General features: G+C 40.8%; 1 protein-coding gene across 2 annotated transcripts in view; it reads right to left on the bottom strand.

Annotated features, from left to right (window-relative positions):
* GARNL3 (GTPase activating Rap/RanGAP domain like 3) overlaps positions 1 to 22,443 on the bottom strand; it is a 159,677-nt gene that overhangs the window by 97,459 nt on the left and 39,775 nt on the right. Inside the window, exons 4-10 of one of the 2 annotated variants that reach the window (XM_030535650.1) lie at positions 19,637 to 19,736; positions 15,826 to 15,944; positions 9,268 to 9,332; positions 7,429 to 7,492; positions 7,123 to 7,149; positions 6,645 to 6,720; positions 1,796 to 1,894 (exon numbers count right to left, since the gene is read on the bottom strand). In XM_030535650.1, coding sequence (XP_030391510.1) covers positions 1,796 to 1,894; positions 6,645 to 6,720; positions 7,123 to 7,149; positions 7,429 to 7,492; positions 9,268 to 9,332; positions 15,826 to 15,944; positions 19,637 to 19,736 — 550 coding nt within the window. Of the gene's footprint in view, positions 1 to 1,795; positions 1,895 to 6,644; positions 6,721 to 7,122; positions 7,150 to 7,428; positions 7,493 to 9,267; positions 9,333 to 15,538; positions 15,560 to 15,825; positions 15,945 to 19,636; positions 19,737 to 22,443 lie in introns of those variants that run through there. The other variant, XM_030535651.1, reaches the window with a different exon arrangement.

Genomic DNA, 22,443 nt, shown 5'->3' with positions numbered 1-22,443 from the left:
GGCCCCGAGATCGACTGGTGGAGGTCCTGAGGAGGATGTTCCTGCTACCGCCTCATCAGGTGAGGAGGAGGAGGAAAGGCCCGGGACCAACGGGTCCTGAGGTGGGTCATGTACTTGAGGGGCGTCATCTGCATCAGGTGGAACCTCAGTGACTGCAGATGGAATTGGAGCCTCGTCTGTTCCCTTGGGGGAGGGCGGCTCACTGTCGCCTCTGGTACCCAGTGTTCTGACAGGGCCGACCGTTGAGCCACTGATGGGGCACCCTGGGCCTGGTGGTATGCCCATGGTGTCCAGAAGGACCAGTGATGAGGCCCTTGTTCGTGGCTTTGTCTCTCCGGATATTGCCTGGGGATGTCAGAGTCACGCTCCTTATGGTAGGATGCACTACCAGCCTGAGACGATACCGATGTGTGTCTTGAAGGGCACGGTGGTGCCGAGAGACCCTGCGAGGGTGCCACTATTCTTGACGCTTGATCCCGGGGCAGTACCGGAGAGCGGTACCGGGAGCTATCGCAGTACCGCGAGCGAGACCGGGACCTTCTACCGTACCAGTGCTGGGAGGTCGACCGGGATCTCGAGTCTCTTCGTCTGGAGTGACTGTGGGATACACGGTACCGAGATCGGTGCCAAGAGCTGGATCAGTACCAGGAGTATCTGTCCGGTGAACGAGATGTTGAATGTCACAGCGAGTGCGACCGGTACCGCGATGGAGAGCGGTGTCGGGACTGCGAGCGGCGCCGGGAGCGGGAACGACGTGATCGAGAGCGTCTGCGAGACCGTGATCTGGAATGACGTCCCTCTGGTGGACCGACGGAAGGAGGCCTTACCAGGACCAGCTTGCTGATGGATTGAACAACCCGCACCGGCGGTACCAGGGGTTGAGGATGTATCGGCTCCATCATAGCAATGAGCTCCCTTGCCGCAGAGAAGGTCTCAGGCGTAGAAGGGAGAGCAAGCTCAACCACAGCAGGAGCCGGGGAGCTGTCTGGCACTGGACTCAATGGCCTTTGTGGTGCCACGCTAGGTGGAGCTGCAATTTGCGGTGCTGGCGTCGACGGTGCCGCAGCGGATGACGGTGCCCGACGAACCGTCTTAGACGAGAGCCTCTTCTGCGAGGCTGGAGTCAGAGCACTATGTCGTTTCCCAGTTGGGGAAAGGGAGCAGTGCCGGCAGAGGTCGGTGCCGGCAGAGGTCGGTGCCGGGACTCCTTCTTGGTACCGGAGTGATCTGGTGCCGAAGGGGCGCTCCTTTCCGAGGCAGTCTGTTGGGCGCTCAGTACCGGTGTTGCAGGACTAAGTGCTGACTCCATGAGGAGCTCTTTCAATCAAAAGTCCTGCTCCTTCTTCATCCTTGGTTTAAATGACTTGCAAATGCGGCACCTGTCAGGAAGGTGGGATTCCCCTAGGCACTTGAGGCAGGAGTCGTGGGGATCCCCTACTGGCACTGGCTTCTGGCAAGCCAAGCACGGTTTGAATCCCAGTGCCTTGGGCATGGGCCCGCACCAGGGTGGAGGAAAGGGGCTAATCCCTGATCCCCCTTCAACTATATACACTATATAGTGGGGAGATCAAGATTTACCAATAAATATTAACATTATTATTTGATGAAAAATGGCAAAATGTGTCTAATAATATATTTAGGAAACAGTATCTGAGTAGGTCTCTTCTCAGACTGAACTATTACTTTCTGTTATGTAAACAATACATGAGTGTGCTTACATTCTGTACATATGCATGCACACTAACAAGCACATTCACAATGGACCTATCACCAGTTATTTTAGCTGAAATCTTACTTTTAGTGTCCAGGCCTCCTCTGTAGCCTGTCCAACCCTTCAGTGTAATTGTGTCACCCAAAAGATTCAATAATCTTTGAAAGCTGTCACTTCCAGTTTCTACAAGTGGAGGAAAGCACTGTTAGGCATGAAACAGTTCATCGGTATGGCAGATGCAACTGCACATTAACCACAATACAGAACACAGGGCCTACTCCCCAGCTTATATTCAGGCAAGAACTGCTTCTTCATGTGTGTCCCTTTTCTATATTAATTCTCTAAATGTCTGCATGGGTATATTAGAAATTTAATACATGAAACAGGAAAGTGTGAGCTGACCCACTGGCTCAACAGTAAAAAAAACATACCACCATGTGGGGAACCAGAATTTCACAATTGAGTTCAATTTGCCTTGTATCACCCAAGTCTGGGAGCTCTCTGAAAATAGCACTGTCAACCTTGAGGAACAGGTAGAAAAAGGGATCACCATGTGTTTAGTAAACAGTGACCTCTTGCTAATTCTGATGGCACAGGGACAGTCATCATGATGCAAGGCTCAAGAAAGGGAAAATAAAATGAGAAATAAGTGGTACTTCCTCCAATCCCTTAAAAAAAAAAAAAGGATGTTTTTATTTCAAATATATTAAACAATACCTGAAAACAGCACCAACACACCAGAAGCTGTCTAGAGCTTTAATCATACAAAACTCAATTTTTTTCAAGTGTAATTTTAAGGTATACAAAGCCCTCATCAAGAAAAAAGTCAAAACCCAAAAGTCTGGGTTTTTTTATTATTGTTAGCCAGGTGAAAATAAAAATTCACACAAACACAACTATTTAAAGAAATTATATTTAATGTGTAAGAAATCAAAAGCATTGTAGCAGGGTGGACCCCTGCTCCTGCCCTGAAGGGATAAAAACAGCCCTGGGAGCGGGCTGTGGCTGGAGAAAGCAGCTTTTCGTCTGGTCTGACTGGGGGAAGTGGCTGCAGCTGGGGCCATGCCTCAAACAGGCCCAGCTGGCCCCTATAAGAAGCTGTGAGCCAGAGGCCCAAGAAGTCTCTCTCTGTTTGTAGAGAGAGAGGGGCTTGGCTGCAGGGACCTGAGCAGAGTACCTGAGTGAAGCAGGGCTGGGGACAGGCTGGGGAGCTCTAGCCTGGAAAGACCCAGGCTGCGGCCTAGCAGAAGGCCAACGGGTACTAGAGGTTGCAGAGGGCAGCCCAGGGGTAGGCCAAGGCAGCAGGTCCAAACCCTCCTTGCCAGTGATGAGTAGGCTGATACTGCAGTCTGCCCCAGGGTGTGGGGCTAGATGATGACTGGCAGTAGACTTATACTGAGGCAAGGTGGGAATAGTGGGTGGGGGGTTCCCTGGGGAGGGGAGACCCTAGGACTGAGGGGATTACTGCTAGGGAGCAGCACCCCAGGTAAAAGGGCACCGGGTCCAGGGAGGAACATGGGGGCCAGAGGACAGATGGATCACCAGCCTGCAGAGGGCGCTCCAGAGCTGAATCGAGCTAATTCCCAGAAGTCACCAGCAGGAGGCGCCGCAGGGGTGAGTCTGGCACGTCTACAAGCATTCTTTTGGGTATACAACAATCTCAAACTCTGGGGGAAGAAACCCCAACAATGGATACAGCCTCTTTCCAGTTGCCCAAAAGGTATTTTTCAAATATCTTTAGAATTATTGTAAAGAAAACTGGAGTTCTTGGAGATGTCCTTGCATACTCCTATTTATGGAATATTGTACCACTCTGTGGTGCCTTGCATTAGAACCCTTTGAACCTACCCTTCTAGCAGTGTAGCTACAGCACTTCTGCACCGCTGCCCCTCTTCTCAGCATACCTAACATACTGAAGTTGAGGCTATAATTGGGGTAGAGGACCCTCCCAGTTGCTTCCTCCACAAAGCCAGAGACATCACAACCAGGATTCTGACAGAGAGGGGAAGAAGGGGGAGAAATGTGAATATGCACAGACATCTCGAAGAACTCCAGTTAAAGGTAAATAACCTTCATTTCGTCTTTCAGTGGCTTTGCATATTCCCACTTATGGGATAGATTGATAAAGAGTACTGAGACTAACATGGAGGTGGGAACATAGTCTTAATTGAATAAACACTGAAGCATCTCTTGCCAAACCCAGTATCGACTCTAGAAACCAAATTCAGAGTATAATGCTTGGTGAAGGTGTGAACCGAAATCTGGGTTGTAGCTTTGTAGACCTCACCTGCCTCAAACAAGCGAAAGAAGCAGCCACAGCTCTAGTGTAATGTGGTCAGATTGAACAGACTGTTTAATACACCAGGAAATAGTCTGAGAAGAAACCATATGCCCTATATTATTCTTGACATACATAACAAACAGTCTAGACATTTTACAAAAACTCTTAGTTCCGTCCAAATAATATGCAAGAGCCCTTTGGGCATCCAGTTGGTGGAGGACAGATTCCCCTTTATTAGAATGTAATTTAAGGGGGGAAAATACCCACTACCTTAAGCAAAAACCAAGGATCAGGTATAAGAATTACCTTGTCTCTATTAAAGGAAGTAAAAAGGTGAATCAGCCTTGACTCCAGTCACCTCACTTACTCCCCTGGCTGATGTAATGGAAATAATGAAGAGAGTTTTGAAAGGCAAATAATAAAATGAACACTCTGCCAAAGGCTTAAATGGAGGTTTTATCTACGTAGTCAAAACCAAATTATGGTCCCCAAAAGGGGCAGGATCTCTCACAGGAGGATACAAGTTTTATAAACTTTCCATGAGCTTCTTTATTGGAAATATGAACAGTGATCTGCCACCAACCAACACGTGATCCATGAAAATGGCTGCCAAATGAACTTTTAACAATGAATTAGACAACACTTGATTTTTTAAAATACATTAAGTATTCCAGAACACAAGGGATGGAAGACTGTAGGGGAATCAGACTTCCCATGAATCCATCCCTGAAATCTGGACCACTTCAGATGGTGGTAGTTTCTACTGGACTGTTTTTTAAAACTAACTAGTATGCCCTGCACAGATGACCATCATAACTGCTCAAGAATAGACAGAGTCATATCCCAGTCACTCAAGCCATCAGGTACAGGGACTGCAGGTGCAGATAAAAGATCCTCCTCCTGGGACAGAGGAAGATGCATGAATGAGATAAGCAAACCACTGTTGACGTGGCAACGAGTATCACCCATGCCCTGTCCTGATGTATCTTCCTTATTGCCTTCTGTATCAAGGGAAAGGCAAACATCACACTCTTCCCCGCAGTGCAGAAGGAAAGCATCTAACAGAGACTGACTGTCCTGGCCCAATTTGGAACAGAAACAGTGGCATTTCCTGTTGGGTCGTGTCATGAGCAAGTCCACAACTGGCTGACCCCACCTCGAAAATACAGTCTGAACTAGCTTATCCTTTAAGGACCACTGGTGCATCTGACAGCAATCTCTGTTCAGGTGATCTGCAACTACATTGTTCTCAACTGCCAGATGTAGTGCCATGGGATGAATGTCACGGCAGATACACAATCCCATAACTTTGTCACCTCCACATACAAAGGGGTGGAATAAGTTCTCCCATTTGTCAATATAATACATTACCAATGTATTGTTTGTCATTAAGTCCACAGCCTTCCCTTGCAGAACAGAGGAATGATTTGAGAGTCAAAACCCAGTTCCAGTATGCTGATGTGCAATGCTCTCTCCTGGGATGACCAGAGCCCTCAAACTGTCAAGTAATTCAGGTGTGCCCTGTTTGACCACCAGTCTGGACATACTATAAGGTGGTGAGGCATGATGATCATAATTGAAAGCCTGCCCGATGTGGGCTGGGGACCCAGGACATCCAATACTGAATGGGTCTCATTGTCGGCTGTGCAGAATCCATAGATAGTGACTGCCATAAAACTCATAAGAAACCTTGCCCCTCTGTATAGGACAACTTCAAATATTTAATTAACTCTGTCTAATTCTTAGAAACCTGTGGTCTGGCAGAAAAACTCTCCCTTCTACAGAGTTTAATATGGCCCCTTTAAAGGGAATCCTTTGAGCAGGACAGAAAGAATCCTAGGTCTGAGAGAAGTTTGGTTCTGGGGGCTATGTGGCTCATCGGGTCCTCATGCACAGTTGCCTTTAGCAGCTAATTATCCAAGAAAAGGTAAATGAAAATATCCTCATTCCTTAAATGAGACACTACAGCAGAAAGACATTTTGTATATACTCTGGGTGCCAAGGAAAAGCTAAATGGGAGCACCTTGTACTGGAAATGGTCCCTAGCCATCACGAATCAGAAATACTTTAGATGATTTTGACATTTTGTGATATGAAAATGCTAAACTAATTCTTAGAAGAGAAGACTCTGCCTCTGAGGACATCAGAGCGTTTCACATCCACCCAGGCATGCGGTTAGGCAGAATGGACGTGGGAAGGCACTTTGCCACCTCTGTAGCCTCACACTCAGTATGTGGGGTATGCTGAGAAAAGGGGTGGGGCCACAGGAGCCCCCTAGCTACACTGCTAGAAAAAAGGGTTCTACCAAAAGGTGGCACAATATTTCATAAATGGGAATATACAGAGCTACTCAAAGTGCATTTGCAACATCACACCGGTGTCAAAACAGCAACTGTGAGAAGCTGACTTCTTAATCCTTTTACGCATAAAGTAAAATATTGCATTATTTTTACATTTAACACAAAGGCCAGCTCAGACCCAGATACTGGATTAAGTCTGCAAGTCCTGCACACAGAAAAAACCCATCATTAGCATAGCACTAATAGCCATCTCTCTTTCTCATAGTCAATATACAGGGTCAATATGCAGTCCTGTTGTTTTTCCGTTCGGGCAGCCAAAAGTGTTTAATTATCAAATGAAAAGCTGACTTACCATTGCTGAACATTTCATCGTCTGTAAGTTGACCATCTTTGGCATAAAGAATTCCAAACTTAAAATTTACGCAGCCCTGAGAAATAAAAACAGGGATATAATGTGTTAATCAGGAAAGGTCAACAAATGTACTTTTCTTATAATTTTTCCACTAAGGATTTGTATACAAGTTCTACTTATGGAAATATATAGCCTATATCCTTGTGTTACACAAATACCACATTTATATTTTTCTGCACTAATTTATCTTTGGGTCATATGATGAAATTCTATTTATGTACTTAAATGTATTCAAAATGGAACTTACAGACAGACAATCTTCAGCTTTGCATGCTCTACAGTGCCTCACATTACAGTCCTTGTTACAAGAAATGACTGGTTTCTCAGTTATTACAAATAAAGGGGAACTTATTCTAAATGCAAAGCTAATATTCGCTGAATGGGTTTTGTGAGTTCAAAGTGATCAGTTTACACTTACCTCTTGCTCTTCAAGAACCAGTAAATCCTGTTTAAAAAAAAAAAAAAAAAAAAAAAAGAGAGACTGGTTAGCACTCTGACAAACAAAGATCTAACCATCTTATTTCCACTCCTTTAAAAATCAAAGTTGTTTTCCTTTTCAAGTGACACTTCAATACACTTCAAGCCATGTTTTTTGGCAATGTCACAGAACTGTAATCTGCACTATCATGTCCTGCCACTGCAACTGAGCAACAACTAGTAAAATTTATTTCTATAAATAGTGTGTTCTACAACACAAGAGGGAAGAAACCAATCTCTTCCTTACCTTTTGTATCTCAGGGTGAAGAATTTCCCTAGGGCTTTTTTCAAATTTGTCAAGATTCATGGCACTGAAATGCAATTAAAATAATAGATTTTGTAAGAGAGTGAGGATATTTTTCAATATTAGCCATTTAGTGATACACACCTGCACATAAAGAATTAACTGAATAGCCATTTTATCATCTATGTTTGCATTCTAATGATCTCTTTGCCCTGTGACACTGACTACTGCATGGGAATTTAGAGAAAGAAATGAGTGAGATATTGCATTGCCAGCAAGTTAAACCTTACTTTGTTTGCAAATAAAGCTCTGGGCTAAGGAACATCATAGTTATCTTTTTCATACGACACAATAGTGAATTTTGTTTTGTAAACTTTTCCTATGCTTACTAAAAAGTACCACAAGGGAAATGAAAATCAAAACAAACGGGTGTATTATTAAGCTTGACATAAAACTACAACCTAAATATGCACAAGCGACCCAGGAAAATAGAAAAATAGTTAACTGTATACAGAAGAAAACATGATAAAACTTTTGTAGATGCAGAAAAATACAAAATATGACTTATTAAACAGACAAAAATAATCTTATCTACAGCTCTGACTATATGTAATTTTATCCACTCTCTCTCTCCTAGTCTTGTTTTACCCAACAGTTCAGGATTTCACGAAGTGGGAATTGAAGAATTCTTCAACAAAAAAACTTCAAAAACAAACTCAAATGAGAAGCTGCAGAATTGGAATTAATCTGCAAACTGGACACCATCAACTTAGGCCTGAAAAAAGACTGGGAGTGGATGGGTCACTACAAAAAGAAATTTTCTCTCCCTTGACATTTATCCCTTCTTGTTAACTGTTGAGAATAGGCTACTTCCACCTTAATTGAATTGGCCTTGTTAGCACTGACCCCTCACTTGGTAAAGCAACTCCAATCTTTTCATGTGCTATAATATATATTCTGCTTACTGTATTTTTCACTCCATGCATCTGATGAAGTGGGTTTTAGGCCACGAAAGCTTATGCCCAAATAAATTTGTTAGTCTCTAAGGTGCCACAAGGACTCCTCATTGTTTTTGCTGATACAGACTAACACAGCTACCACTCTGAAATCATATACCAAGGATATTCTAAATGTTAACACTGTTAACTATTGCACTTCATGGATGGGAGGACAAAAGACTAGATGGAGGACGGGGAAGTGGTAAGATGAGTAAGACCTTTAACAACACGTGGTGAGTGGGTGGGGAGCGCATTTGATTTCTTTTCCTGAAAGGGGAGGGGGGTCAGCTTTCAAAAGTCTGGGAAACAGTGCAGAAGAGAATCCACAATATCCCACATGAAAAAGCAGAGAAGGAGAGAATCAGCTAAGGACTTCAATCTGTTTAGGAATCTTTGTTTCTTTCTTGGTTGCCTTTACCCCCTCAGCCACATTCTACTCAGATCTCTCCACTCAACTTTGTGAGGCTTCAGCTGGTCTGTCCACAAGCAAGCCCAAGATCACTTCCTCTCAAGCACCAATTAGTTAGTTTCAGTTAGTGCCAAATTTCTAAGTTAAAGATATTTCCACGCACACACTCTGCCCCACCCCCCCAAAAGGTGCTCAGAGTTGTATTTCTCCATTGCCATAGAGGTTTCACAAGGCTATTACTTGGCATTCTATAGCACCTGGACTGAAGGCACCTTCATATATGTGCTTTCCTTAAGAATTGTATTCTTTGTTTCACTGTTTTCTACAGCCATAATGGAAAAGAAAACATGAACAGAAATAAAGCTTCTGAATGACAGAAAAGGAAAACAGGGCACAGACAAATACATTTAATGATAATTCATTGTGAATATTTACCTTAAAATAGATTTCACTGATAATGTTTTTGTGGGACTGTAAGAGAGGCATATTTTCTGAGTACCCTGTAAAGGAAAAATACTAGAAGAGGTTACATCAAATGCTGAAATTCTCTATGTAACTAAGTATGAATCTTAGTAAAAACAAGCAAACTAAAAACCAAGATCCCATCCTCAATGTTATCTAAATATATTTGTTAATTACCTGGAAAAGGGGAGGAAGAGAGTGATGTGACAAAACATGTAGAGGATGCAACATTATTTAGGCTACTCTAGAGTATAATGGAATGTGAGGAACTGCAGGGGGAATTAACAATGTTAAGTCATCTAACAGCATGAGGATTGATGAAATTAAAATATAGACAATTGCAAGACACTGCTCATTGAGAGGAACACTTGAACTATACATACACATTAATGGATTCTAAGTTATCTATAACTACTTAGGAAAAATTGTCACTGTATCATTATGGACTGCTAAATTGAATCTTCTCAGTGTACAGTGGTAGTCAAAGGCAAAACAAAATATTAAACTGTATTATAATTATAATGCCATTATATAAATTGATAACATGCCGTTTATCTGGAATACTGTATTCAGTTTTGGCCACTCATCTCAGAATTAATGAAGTGTTGCAGATAAGGACAATGAAAATGATTAGTAGCATGGATAGATTTCCACAGGAGGAGAGGCTAAAAAAATTAAGGCTATTTAAGTTTAGAGAGCCTGTATAAGAAGTAATGTCTTACAAGTATGAAAATATTAAATTGTATAGAGAAAGTAAGTCAAGTGCTCCTCTTTACAGTCTCATAATACAAAAATAAAGGGACAACCAACAAAAATTAAGTCCAGGAAATAAACAAATAGAAGAAAATATTTTTACAAAATGTATTATTCAACTTTGGAACTCAGTGCTACAAATACTGCAGCAATAATCGCAGGGTTAAATAAAATATTATATATTTAGGTGGATAATAAAAATAGTTATATTAGCTAGAATAAAGTTCATAAGGTACATAAATCCTCATGGATCAGGACTTAAATCTAATCACTAACTGTCTTGGGTTAGGAGAAAAGTAATAGCATGCCTATAGGTGAAGTTAACTACCCATTACGGAAGATCTGCTTTTACAGATCCAGACTAACACGGCTACCCCTCTGATACTTTAGCCATTATGGAGACTCTTAAACCGTCCCATAAAGCATCTGATATTAGCCCCTGTGAGAGAGAAGCTACCTGAGTACCTGAACACAAGGATGACTTAAGTAAGGCATAGGCACTACAGCTCTGTGTCTGGGACCTCTGCTCCCAGAGACAAGCAATTACAGCAGAATCTGAGCTCTCATTTTAAAAAGTTTCTAGTCCCCATGGTTGGGAAGAAAAACAAACATGAACTGACTGACACAGTAACATCTCCTGGAGTTTGCAGAGAGCCTGAGACAATAGCTCTGAGATGTCTGAACTACCTCACTCATCTCAATGGGATATTAATCCAAGACCTACTGCTCTGGGGAACTCCATCAACATCCAACCATCACAAGACTGAGCATAGCAGGAGAGAAAAATGCAATAGGCACCAGCCCATCCACCTAATCATATGCACCCTAAGTGCTCAGAAGTGCTGAGGATGGGTTGTCCTTGTTACTATCCTTGCCATGTTGCTGCCTATACCTCTCTGAGATGGGAAGGGACAGCTGCTGTTGCCACGCTAGGTGGGGAATGGGGTCACAATGCAGAGGCAGTGCTCTGGGAGATGTTTGATTGTTAATTTCAGGATCCGTCTCCTGAAATTCCTATAAAACAGCTGTATGATAGAGTAGGAGACTGGTCTCCCACTATATTTTGTCAATAGATCTGGTATCCTCAAATCTCTGGGAACTGTTTCTGGAAGTGCTAGAGGAGACTGAAATTGTACACTGTTCTGCAGATCTGGGGATGGCCAACAAGGGCCTCTCGAACATGGTGGCATCTGCCAGTAAGCTACAGCCAAATCCAATTCATAACATTATCCATAATAAGGGTCCTCTTGGACTGGTTGAGAGCCAGAGATTTTTCTAAGGACATACAAACTGATATCACCTCCTGCTTGTAATTGTCTACAGATTGCAGATCTGATTCCAGATCCAATCCAGAACACAGAGGCAACAGCAGTGGTCCTGGCACTGGAGAGACTGGTTTACTAGGAGAATCTGTTTTAGGAGGTTAAAGCAGAGGCCAGGCATGGTGCTCCTCTACCCTTCTTTTTTCTGACTCTGAAGATGATTTCCTCTTTCTCAATTCTTCACTTCCTGCATCCAATTAAGGTGGAGGCATCAGATCCAAGTGACAGTTGTGAGCACTACGGTAACAGGAGATTGGGTAAGAAGCCTGGAACTGACATGTAGATCTGGCACAACATTCATAATTTCTAATTGTGTTGCTGATGATAAATTTGGATCCTTCAATTTCTGGTTTGGCTATGACAAACATACACGAATAACGTAGCTGGAGTCAACGTACCTTAGGTCAAGTTACTGCAGGGTCTACAACACAGGGGGTCAACGGGAGAAAATCTCCAGTCGACTTACATTACTCTTCTCGTCAGGAGTAGAGTACAGGGATTGACTGGAGATCAATCTGCAGTCAATTTGGCGGGTGGATCAATCTTAGAGCATCTATCCCTTACGGAGTATAGACCTGCCCATAATTGAGTTAGTAATAATATTTGCTACTTCACTCGAGTGTTTTTTCACTCTGCTATTTTAATAAAACCTTATACTAAATTACTATAAACCTAGTTTAATAAAACCTTATACTAAATAACTATAAACAATAGCTATAGCTAAACCCTAATAAAATAGCTATCTTGAAGAAAGCTTTAGACCACAGGTTCAGTCTGGTTTCCTAATCCACCACTGCTGGTGCTGGAAAGGACTGAGGCAGTCAGTGCCAAACCTAGCCCCTAGGATAGAGGTCTCAAACTCAATTTACCTTAGGGCCAGTGCCAGTTCTCAAATCCTCCCCATGGGCCAATAATGTCACTGAAGATGGTGTTCAGAAAAGAAAACGTTTATATTGTATTTTTAATTTTGAATTTCTTAGAAATAATAAAACTGTCATACAACTTTATACAATTCTTCACCTGCCAGAGAGTTTTTAGCGTTTGCCGGACACCTGGCAATGTTTCAAGTCCTGTCAGTTTGTTGATGTCTGGCCTCAGTGACTGAGCAGTTGAAACCCTCAGGACTGCAGGAAGGTGTGCATCAGATAGTTGTGTTCAGTATTTTGACTTCTTTATACTCATTGTGGAAAAAAGTGATGCTGCCTCCATGGCTGACTCTGCCAGGCAACTAAGGATGCTGCCTCCATGGCTGACTCTGCCCAGCGACTAGTGATAGTATCTCTGTCCCTCTCACCCAGCCAATGGGAGCTGAGGGAGGCAGTGCCGGCAGCAGACATTGCCGGCAGAGTGGCTGCATGTGTCTTTCCTCTGCAGTCCACAGCGGGGAGGTTCTTGGGCCACAGATGGCCCACGGACCGGGACTTTGAGACCCCTACTCTAGAACTTCATGATGGTGAGGGAATGGGCAGACAAGGGCCTGAGTGTCCTCCAACAGGCACTATGAGTAAGGTTCCACCATCTCAGCTGCAAACTGTCAGTGCATCCTACAGAAGGCAATATGCAGAGACCACTTGAAGCAGAGCCATATCTTGTAAACATCTTAGAAGCTTTTACACACAATTCAGGGGAAAAAAAGAGGGGTAGGAAATCAAGAGAGCAGCTAACACTAACGCTAAAAGAAAAATATCAGCCCTCTAAACTGTGGGTCACACTGTACCTATTAGTACTGTCCCACTCTGGGAGTGGAATGGAGCTGCAATGCCTTAGGAAGAACTCTGGGAAGCACAATTCAGCTTGGTGCTCCTAGGAATATATGTTCTCTGAGGCATTTAATAAGTTTCATAGACTGTGTGAAGGGGAATGAGGCCATGGCCCCACCTTTTCTGTGTCCTCCTTTGGAAAGGAGGCAGTACCAGGGACCATATATTTTGCTATTGCAGTGCATGTTATTTTGACCTTTAAAAAGTGTGTCTGTTCTTTGTAGTAGGGTCAAGAGCATAATGGATCACATTATGATGCTGAGACACTACATGGTTATGCCAGGGAGACAATAAGGAGAAGGCGCCTCCCTTCCATTTACATCTCCTATACAGGGGGACAAACACAATCCAGCCAGTTATGTTCCCACCCCTATCACAAAGAAAATAAATAACTTTTTTAGAATCACAAAACACAATACAACAGCAAAATATTTTACAGAAAAATAAAGACCGAACAACATGTCTCAGTTTTCTTTCTGGTGCTGGAAGAAAATATTCCATTGACATATAATCATTTAGTAGATTTCTGTAAAGCTTTTTAAAGTGGACTTAATAGACTCCCAGAGACATCATTGATGACCTTACATTTTAATTTTGATTCTGCATAAAACCACTGATATTCTTTTGACTTGTAAAATGGCATGAGGTATATTATTTACTTTATCTCAATATTTCCTGAACACACGGTGGAATTTTACTGTCATTTACTAAACCACAGAAGGAAATCCTACAAGGCTCACACCTAGACCACATCAGTTCTTAGCTGCAGAACTCTAACTATTGTATACCTGCTTCTGAAAATTTAGAAGAGCTGATCAAATGGTTGCTGAATGGCAAATGTTCCCACAGTCCTTATTTTGAGCACATATTCATTTTATGCAGTGGGTGTCATATGGTATCACACAGTAGGTGCGTACAGCAGGGGCATAATCTTGTATCAAACTCAGCCTGGGAGGTTACCAAAATTCATTAAAAAGTTACCACTAAAATTGTTATTTGGAAGACTATTTCTGTTAGTAAAGGTTTTATTGGCTAATGATCACATCACTAAAGAACCATATCAGATAAACAAGAAAAGGAAAACAAAGGAAACAAAGAGTTTTTATTCATTTGCAGCTGATGTTCATATGTAGCACTTCTGACGACAAACATGGGACTATTAAGGCATCCAGTAGGATCAAACAACACTCACAAGCAAAACTATATAATCTGTACACTGTCCATCTTTTCTCCTACATACAGTGGGTGCATTAAAAAGTTAATTCCAGTTTTAATTATATTTCCTATATTTAGAACGGATAATACCACTAAAACCAGTAATATCTTGAGAACTGGAATGAACTTAAATGTGCCCACTGTACTGATTCAGCAGCCATAAATTGGTAATAATTTGGACTAGTGTATTTTGAAGTAACTGACACTTCCATCTGTCGTCATATTTTTACTGTACAATGGGGGAGTCTAAAGTGCAGAATGAAGAGAACATTTCCCCCCCCTTCTGTTATCTCAATTTTTTTTTGTTTCCTTTTTGGTGGTTTTGTTTTTAATTTTGTTTTTTGTAAAGACAGTCCACTCAAGAGCCAGGAAACATGGAACAAATCAATATAGATGGGGTGATTCCTAGGAAGCAAATCCCACCAAGAATTGACCAAAATCTCTTCTGCAATACACGTGAGACAGGAAGTATATGTGGGTGATATTCTTTTGATGTACTCTCACTGCCTGGGAGTTGTATAAATCTGTCTAATTTTCCTGTTTGCTTTTTTAGTTTGCATAAATTATTTAAGTGGTTATGGGTTACGCCACTCTACCAACACTTCATATTTTATAATACCCTTTTCCCTTTAAACCACTTCTACTGCTTCTGCCCAGGTCACTCCCCTCCTCCACTGGCTTCATCTTGCCTTCCATACTGCACTTTAAGCTTCTTGTCATCATCTATTTCAAGGCCCTTGACAACTCCATCCCTGCCTATATCTCACCTCTCTTTCCCCACTCCCATCTGTCTGCTCTCCTAAGCCACCTTATTAACTAAACACTCTCTTTGAATCCTTCTTCTCTCATCTTTACTTCTCCTTTTATGTTATCCCATAGACATGGATCTTCCTCTCTCTCCTTGTGGTCACACATTCACCCTCTATGCATTTGTATATCTTCTTGAAATACAACTTCTGTGAAGCTTTACAATGACAATTCACTACAATGAACAATTAAAATATGCCCATTTGTGACTGAACTTCTATGCTAGTCATTCAACATACTGACAGTCCAAACTGTATGATCTCGCTAAATGCAGAACTGAACATCCTTGGAGTAGTGATCATTCCTTCTCCTTTGTTTTATATAAAGCTATCCACACTGACAGTGCTCCGAAATAGTAAATACTTAAAAATAAGTGAGTTTTAATACCTAGTTAATGACCTTTAGGCGGTCAGCAGGGGATCCAAAGGTTTCCTGTAGGTGAAGGAAGCCAGGATGACAAAAATTTTAGCATCTGGAAACATGAACCCTACAGAGAAGATTTGTCTGAATTCTCTTCTGGGCTTACTCATACCATATATGTATCTCCTGTGGTAACCACAGCACAGTAGCTATGGAACAATGTTAAGAATTCAGTGGTACAACTGAGGGAAGGAAATGCCCCAAAAAACCATGGAGAGCAGGCAGGCAGGCAACAATTAGTATTTGTTCCTTACTGTTTTTTTCCAGAGAATTGAGCGGTATTGAGGGACACGTTGATTGTTTTGGTTGGAGAGCACGACAGACAGAAAAAAAGGGTTCTTCTCTGCATCTGTACCTATGTAATTCTGATGAACTGGAAAGGAAATAAAAAACAATCATACAAGGAAAAATCAATTGTTACAAACGGAACTACATTGTTGGTAGGTTTCCAGCAGCATATTGCCAAAATCTCCTTATTCACTTTTCCCGCTGCTGAAACCCTTGTCCATGTGCTGTGATCTCTTGCCTTGATTAAAATAACCTTCTCTTGTTCAATCTCTCTGCCACTCCTCCAGCTTCCACCACTCCACTACCCTCTGAATTCTTCTACTTATTGCACCTAGTTTGAGTTCCTCATTCTAGCAGGTCCTATAATAATCTCACAGTCACATTTTCCTCTGAACTCTCTCAAGCCTCACTAAACATTTTCCATTCCTTTTGCTTACTCTATCCTTTGTCCCCTTCTCTGCTCTTGGTTTTGTGCTCTCTGTCACACTGCGGTAGCAATTTCAGTGTGTATTCCCAGTCCCAGAGTACACAACATCTGCATTTAACATTTGGTCTATGCTGGTCAATAATGGCTTTACTGAAGCCTAATAAAACAAATAAGGATGCCATCGATTTTAAGGAAGACACATGATTTGAGAAAATGTTTTTAAATTATGAAAGGTCTTTGTTATCACTGATGTTTTAAATACACACAGAAAGGTCACAGAATTCATAATTATGGTTCCAACAGCTACTATGCCTCAGTCACCTTACCACAATATTACATATTTACAACTTGAGCTTCCATTTCTGTGGGAAACATAACTTTAAAATTCCAATCTTTTGTACATTTAAAATCTCAGCTATACATTGTTTTTGCATTTAATTACAGCATGTTAAGGTTCCTACAGCATTAACTCAGATGTATTTTTGTTTTTCTATTCAAATGTGTATCTGTCATATTAATGTCATTATGTACATCGTAAAATACAGAGTATGCTGACCATATTAACTGTGTTATAACCTTAACGTTTTCAAGTTCCTGGCTTTTTGCAATGATAATTGTAAACTTAATGCTGCCTTGAAGCTTCCATTTAACATGTAATAACTGACAAAACATTAACAGCAAGCAGTTGGTGTTATGGACCCAAGGTTCATCATACAAAGGAGATGTCAGCTGCAGTGGAAGTTTTAATGATTTTAAGGTCCAAAATGTTTGAGAAAAGGCTGGAAATTGCTCATATTTAGCCTAGAGAAAAGAAGGCTGTGGTGTAGGTGCATGTGACATGAGAATAGTCTTCAAATATGTAAAAGGTTGTTATCAAGAGGATGGTGATCTATTATTCCTCATGTCCACTGAGGGTAGGACAAGAAGTAATTGTCAATCTACAGCAAGGAAGAGTTAGGTTAGATATTAGGAAACACTTTCTAACTATAAGGATAGTTAAGTACCAGACTAGGTTACCAAGGGATGTTGTGGAATCCTTGATATTGGACATGTTTAAGAACAGGTTGACAAACACCTGTCAGAGAAGGTCTAGATATCTATAATACTGCCTCAGTGTGGGGGCATGGACTAGATGGCCTCCTGAGGTCCCTTCCATCTCTGCATGTCTATGATTCTATCAATGAGATAACTAACATGAGTAAGGCCACCACAATTTTACCCTAAAATGTGCTAGACACCTACTGAAAATCTGTTCTATGAATAACAGTACATACACTTCATTTTTTTTTTTTACCAAAACTACTTGCAGAGAGCAAAGCTGACAAACAGTCCTGTTTTTACTGTTGCTGACTCCAAAAGGTTGATCCTCTGTGGAGATCTGATTTCCCTATGCAGATACAACTCACCTGCCCTTTAAAACTTGGCTTTCTGGATTTATTATAGTACTGACAGATCATCTACCCTATCTCTGTTTATATAAATAGTAACCATGATGCTTTCTTTTAGGAGAGGCCATGACAGCATTAGGTCAAGCCTTTTCTCTCCTCATTCTCTCCCCCCAAAACAGGCCAAACTGAGAATATGTCACTTGCAAAGCATGCTAATGAACTTGGATGCCCAGCAGTTCCCAAATGTGATAATATGCAGTGCACAACTCCTGCTCTTTCCATTTCTAAAGTTTATAAATTGATATACTACAGCCAACACCATTCTTTAATCAGCATTTCCATTGAGTGGTTTCAGTGTTGTGTGCAATTTCAAAAGTAAATATTCAGTTAATCCAATAGCTTCCAAAATACCTCATAAATTTGGCTTTTTTTAGGAATTTGTTTCTAGTCTCTGGCACCCGAGATTATTTTTAAGAACATGACTTAAAGGACCATTGTCGATAGATTCAAATGTTAAAGTTCCATTTTTCTTGCATCTGTTTGTAAAATGTAAGTAATTTTGAGAGACTTTATCCAATAAAACTTCTTATTTAAAAATATATTTTTCTAGCTATCCAGCACTAACAGGCAAATTCAAAACCACCTAGTATGCACAAGGAAGAGCTATGAAAATCTGGTATATACAGCCTAGCCCTAGTGAACATCCCTACAATAACAAACCAGATTGTGCATTTTATTTATTTGTTTGTATGTACTGAGGTAGTGCTTAGGAGCCCTTGTCATGGACATTGTGCTAAGCACTGTACAAACACAAATAACAGAAAGGTAAAAATAATTTTCAGAAATAGATGTTTAAGATTTCAGACTGTGTATTAGAAAACAAAATGAACAGAAGAAAGACTCTTGCAAACACATTAAGAAATCTTGATTCTGTCAACTTTAAAGGACTTAATGAAGAAAGCATGGAAATCAAAAACTTGATCTTCACTACAAAGAGCAGTGGTTTAAATTTAGAAGCGGTAAGAGAAAATGTACTGAGGAATTGCAGCTTCAAGGGGAAGAGAGGGATTTTTTTGTTTTGTTCTGTAAAGTTTATGTTTCAAGTCTCTCAAACTACAGGATTCTGCCATCTCAGTTCTTTCCTATAAAATCTGTGAAGAAAAGCCATTTCCACTGATTTCTCTTAAAGTCTTTTGCAAATATGCCATCTCACAAAATGTTGCTACATTATAGGGAGCAGCATAATTGATTAGACTTACAAAGCCAAGTAGGGGCCTAACTGACTAATCTGGTGAGATGGGCCAGTTCTGGAAGATATTTTGTGAAAGAGAACAAGGACAATTGAGTAAGCCATTTCAGATATGATATAAACTAACCTGAACCTTCACTCAAGTCTTAACTGAGCCTAAACTTTTCCTGATGTGCAACTAACTTCGCCTTCAACAATTCACATACATTTCAAGTGTATTTCCTTATTTTGTCTGGGACAAGAAGTAGAAAAACAAAAATCCTCAAACAAAACGTGTTCTGAAAACATTTTTACATTATAGAAAAGTGAGGAGCACTAGAATTCTTGAGAGAAACCCTGATGTGACAAGACTTCTTGGGTTTGGGGCTTCTCTCTCATGTCAGTGCTAGAAGTTTAGCTTCTAATGGACTAGCAGTAAAGTCTGCAGTGCAGTGAACAATTACAGCTTTAGTGACCAAATACTACCATGTGCTTATCCTGGATTGTATTGTGCCCCCAATAACATCAGAAGCTAAGCTCTTCAGGGCATGGAACCACCTGTCTGCCTCAGTCCATCTTCTGTACAGCACTGCACATACTGAAGGTGCAATATTAATAATAAGAAATAAAGTCAATCCCATGCACTTTAACAACTGCAATTACTCAAATGTGAAAAGTATTTCTCATTTATTTAAAATCATGCTTAAGCCATTTACAAAAGTGTAATTAATTACCTTTTCCTAGAAAATATTTGAAATACCATCTGGTGTGGTACTCTGGGTTTTCCAAGTGCACATCTGTTCTGCGCCATGTACATGGGGTGAAATCTGCATTCTGAAGCAGAAACAGAATTGGGAAATTATTAAAGTAAACCTTTCCAAATGCAAAAGGTGGGGGAGGGGGGAATAATGCAGGAAAAAGTCAAGCAAAATTAGCTTAAGTGCACCCATGGAGTTTGATCCTTATGCCCATTCTTCATTCAAAAGCATGGAGCTGATTTGGAAATCTATTTTAATGCAACTGAAATAAAAATTTCTTACAGCTGGTTTGAATATTGGATTGCTGAATAATTGGAATATTGGTACAGAGGGCCATAGATTGTTCAGGAAAGACAGTCAGGGGAAAACAAGTAGAAGATGTTACATTGTAGATCAAGATTGTACACACTTGTTCTGACGGAGGTGACAGGCAGGCCAGTTAAAACTCTCTGGGTGAAGACAAAGAATGGGGGCAACTTCACGATAGGTGTCTACTATAGATCACCAAATTAGGAGGAGAAGGTGGATGAGGCATTTCTAGAACAAACAACAGAAATAACCAAAACACAAGACCTGGTAGTAATGGGGTATTTTAACAATCTAGATATCTGTTGGAAAAGTAATACAGCAAAACAAAGTGTCCAGTAAGTTCCTGGGGATAACTTCTTGTTTCAGGAGAGGAGGAATTAACTGTGGTGGAGAAGTACTTTAGACTTGATTCTGACTGATTCTTGAATCTGAAGGTAGAAAGCAATTCAGGTGAAAGTGATCATGTAACGTTTCTAAGGAAAGAAAGAAGTGAGAGCAGCAGAATAAGAAAAATTGACTTAAAAAAGCAAAATTTAACAAGCTCAGAACTAGTAGGTAAGGTTCCACGGAAAGAATATCTATGGGCAAAAGGAGTTCCAGAGAGCTGGCAGTTTCTTAAAGAGAAAATATTTAAGGCATAACAGCAAATTATCCCAATGCGAAAGAAAGATAGGTAGAATAGTATGAGGCCAATACGGCTGCATCAGGAGCTCTTTAAAGACCTGAAAATCAAAAAGAAATATTATGAATAGCAGAAACGTGGACAAATTGCTGGGAATGAATACAAAAGAATAGCACAAGCATGTAGGCACAAAAATCAGAAAAGCTAAGGCACAAAATGACTTACACCTAGCAAGTGACATAAAAAGCAACAAGAAGTTATTTCAATACATTAGGAGCTACAGAAAAAAACATAAGTGAAGTGTAAGTCCACAACTTTGCAAGGAAGGAGAGCTAATAACTGAAGACATCAAAAAAGCTGAGGTGTTTAATTCCTATTTTGCTTACATCTTCACTAAAAAGGCTAATTGTGATCAAATACCTAACCAGATTTAATATTAACAACAAGGGGGAAAGAACACAAGCTAGAATAGGTTAAAGAATAGTTAGATAATTTAGATGTATTCAAACTGGCAGGGCCTGAAAAAATTCTCCCAAGCATACTTAAGGAATTACATGAAGGAATCTTTGAGACCTTATGAAGGATGTGTGATGTCCCAGTGGACTAGAGAAGGGCAAACATTGTACTTATCTTTAAAATGGGGAACAAAGAGAAAGTGGAGAATTACAGACCAGTCAGGGTAACTTCAATATCTAGAAAGATAATGGAACAAGTACAGCAAGGATAATGAGGGCAGGGGACTGGACTCGATGACCTCTCGAGGTCCCTTTCAGCCCTAGAATCTATGAATAGAATGGTGAATAAAAGCCAGCATGGATTTTTCCAGTACAAATCATGCTAAACCAACTGAAATTCCTTTGTTGACAAGAATCCTGGCCTAATGGATGAGGGGAAGCAACAGAAATGATTTATCATGATTTTAAGAAGGCTTTTGATACATTCCCAGCTTGCATTCACAGAAGCAAACTAGGGAAATATGGTCTAGATGAAACTACTATAAAGTGGGTGCACAACTGGCTGAAAACACATACTCAAAGAGCAATCAATGGATTGCTGTCAAACTAGGAGAATCTGTCTACTGGGGTCCTGCAGAGGTGTGTCCTGTGTCAGGTACTATTCAATATTTTCATTAATGACTCGGATAATGGGATGGAGAGTATGTTTATAAAATTTGTGGATGACACCAAGCTAGGAGTGGTTGCAAGTATTTTGGAGGACAAGATTAAAATTCAAATTGACCTTGACAAACTGGAGAATTGGTCTGAAATCAGCAAGATGAAATTCAATAAAGACAAGCGCAAAGTACTACACTGAAGAAGGAAAAATCAAATGTACAAATACAATATGGGGAGTAACTGGCTAGGCGGTAATACTGCAGAAGAGGATCTGAGGGTATAGAGGATCACTTACTGAATATGACCCAACATGATGCAGTTGCAAAAAAAGGTAGTATCATGCTGGGGTGGAACAACAGGAGTATCATATCTAAAACACTGGAGATTATTCATTGCTTCACTCTACTCAGCACTAATGAGGCCTCAGCTGTGGCTGAGTAGCACTACTAGGAGGAATACTGTGAGAAGAATACTATGTCCAGTTTTGGACGCCACACTAAGAATGATACAGACAAATTGTAAAGAGTCCAAAGAGCAGCAACAAATATGACAAAAGGTTTAGTGAAACCTGACCTATGACAAAAGCTTAAAAAAACAGATATGTTTAGTCTTGAGAAAAGACGACTGAAGGGGGAACCTGATAACGGTCTTCAAAAATAAGGGCTGTTATAAAGAAAACAGTGATCAATTGTTCTTCATGTCCACTGATGGTAGGACAAGAAATAATCGGCTTAATC

Source organism: Gopherus evgoodei, chromosome 16 (genome assembly GCF_007399415.2).
Source record: "Gopherus evgoodei ecotype Sinaloan lineage chromosome 16, rGopEvg1_v1.p, whole genome shotgun sequence".
Classification (NCBI taxonomy): domain Eukaryota; kingdom Metazoa; phylum Chordata; order Testudines; family Testudinidae; genus Gopherus; species Gopherus evgoodei.
This window is presented reverse-complemented; position numbering and strand designations above follow the sequence as displayed.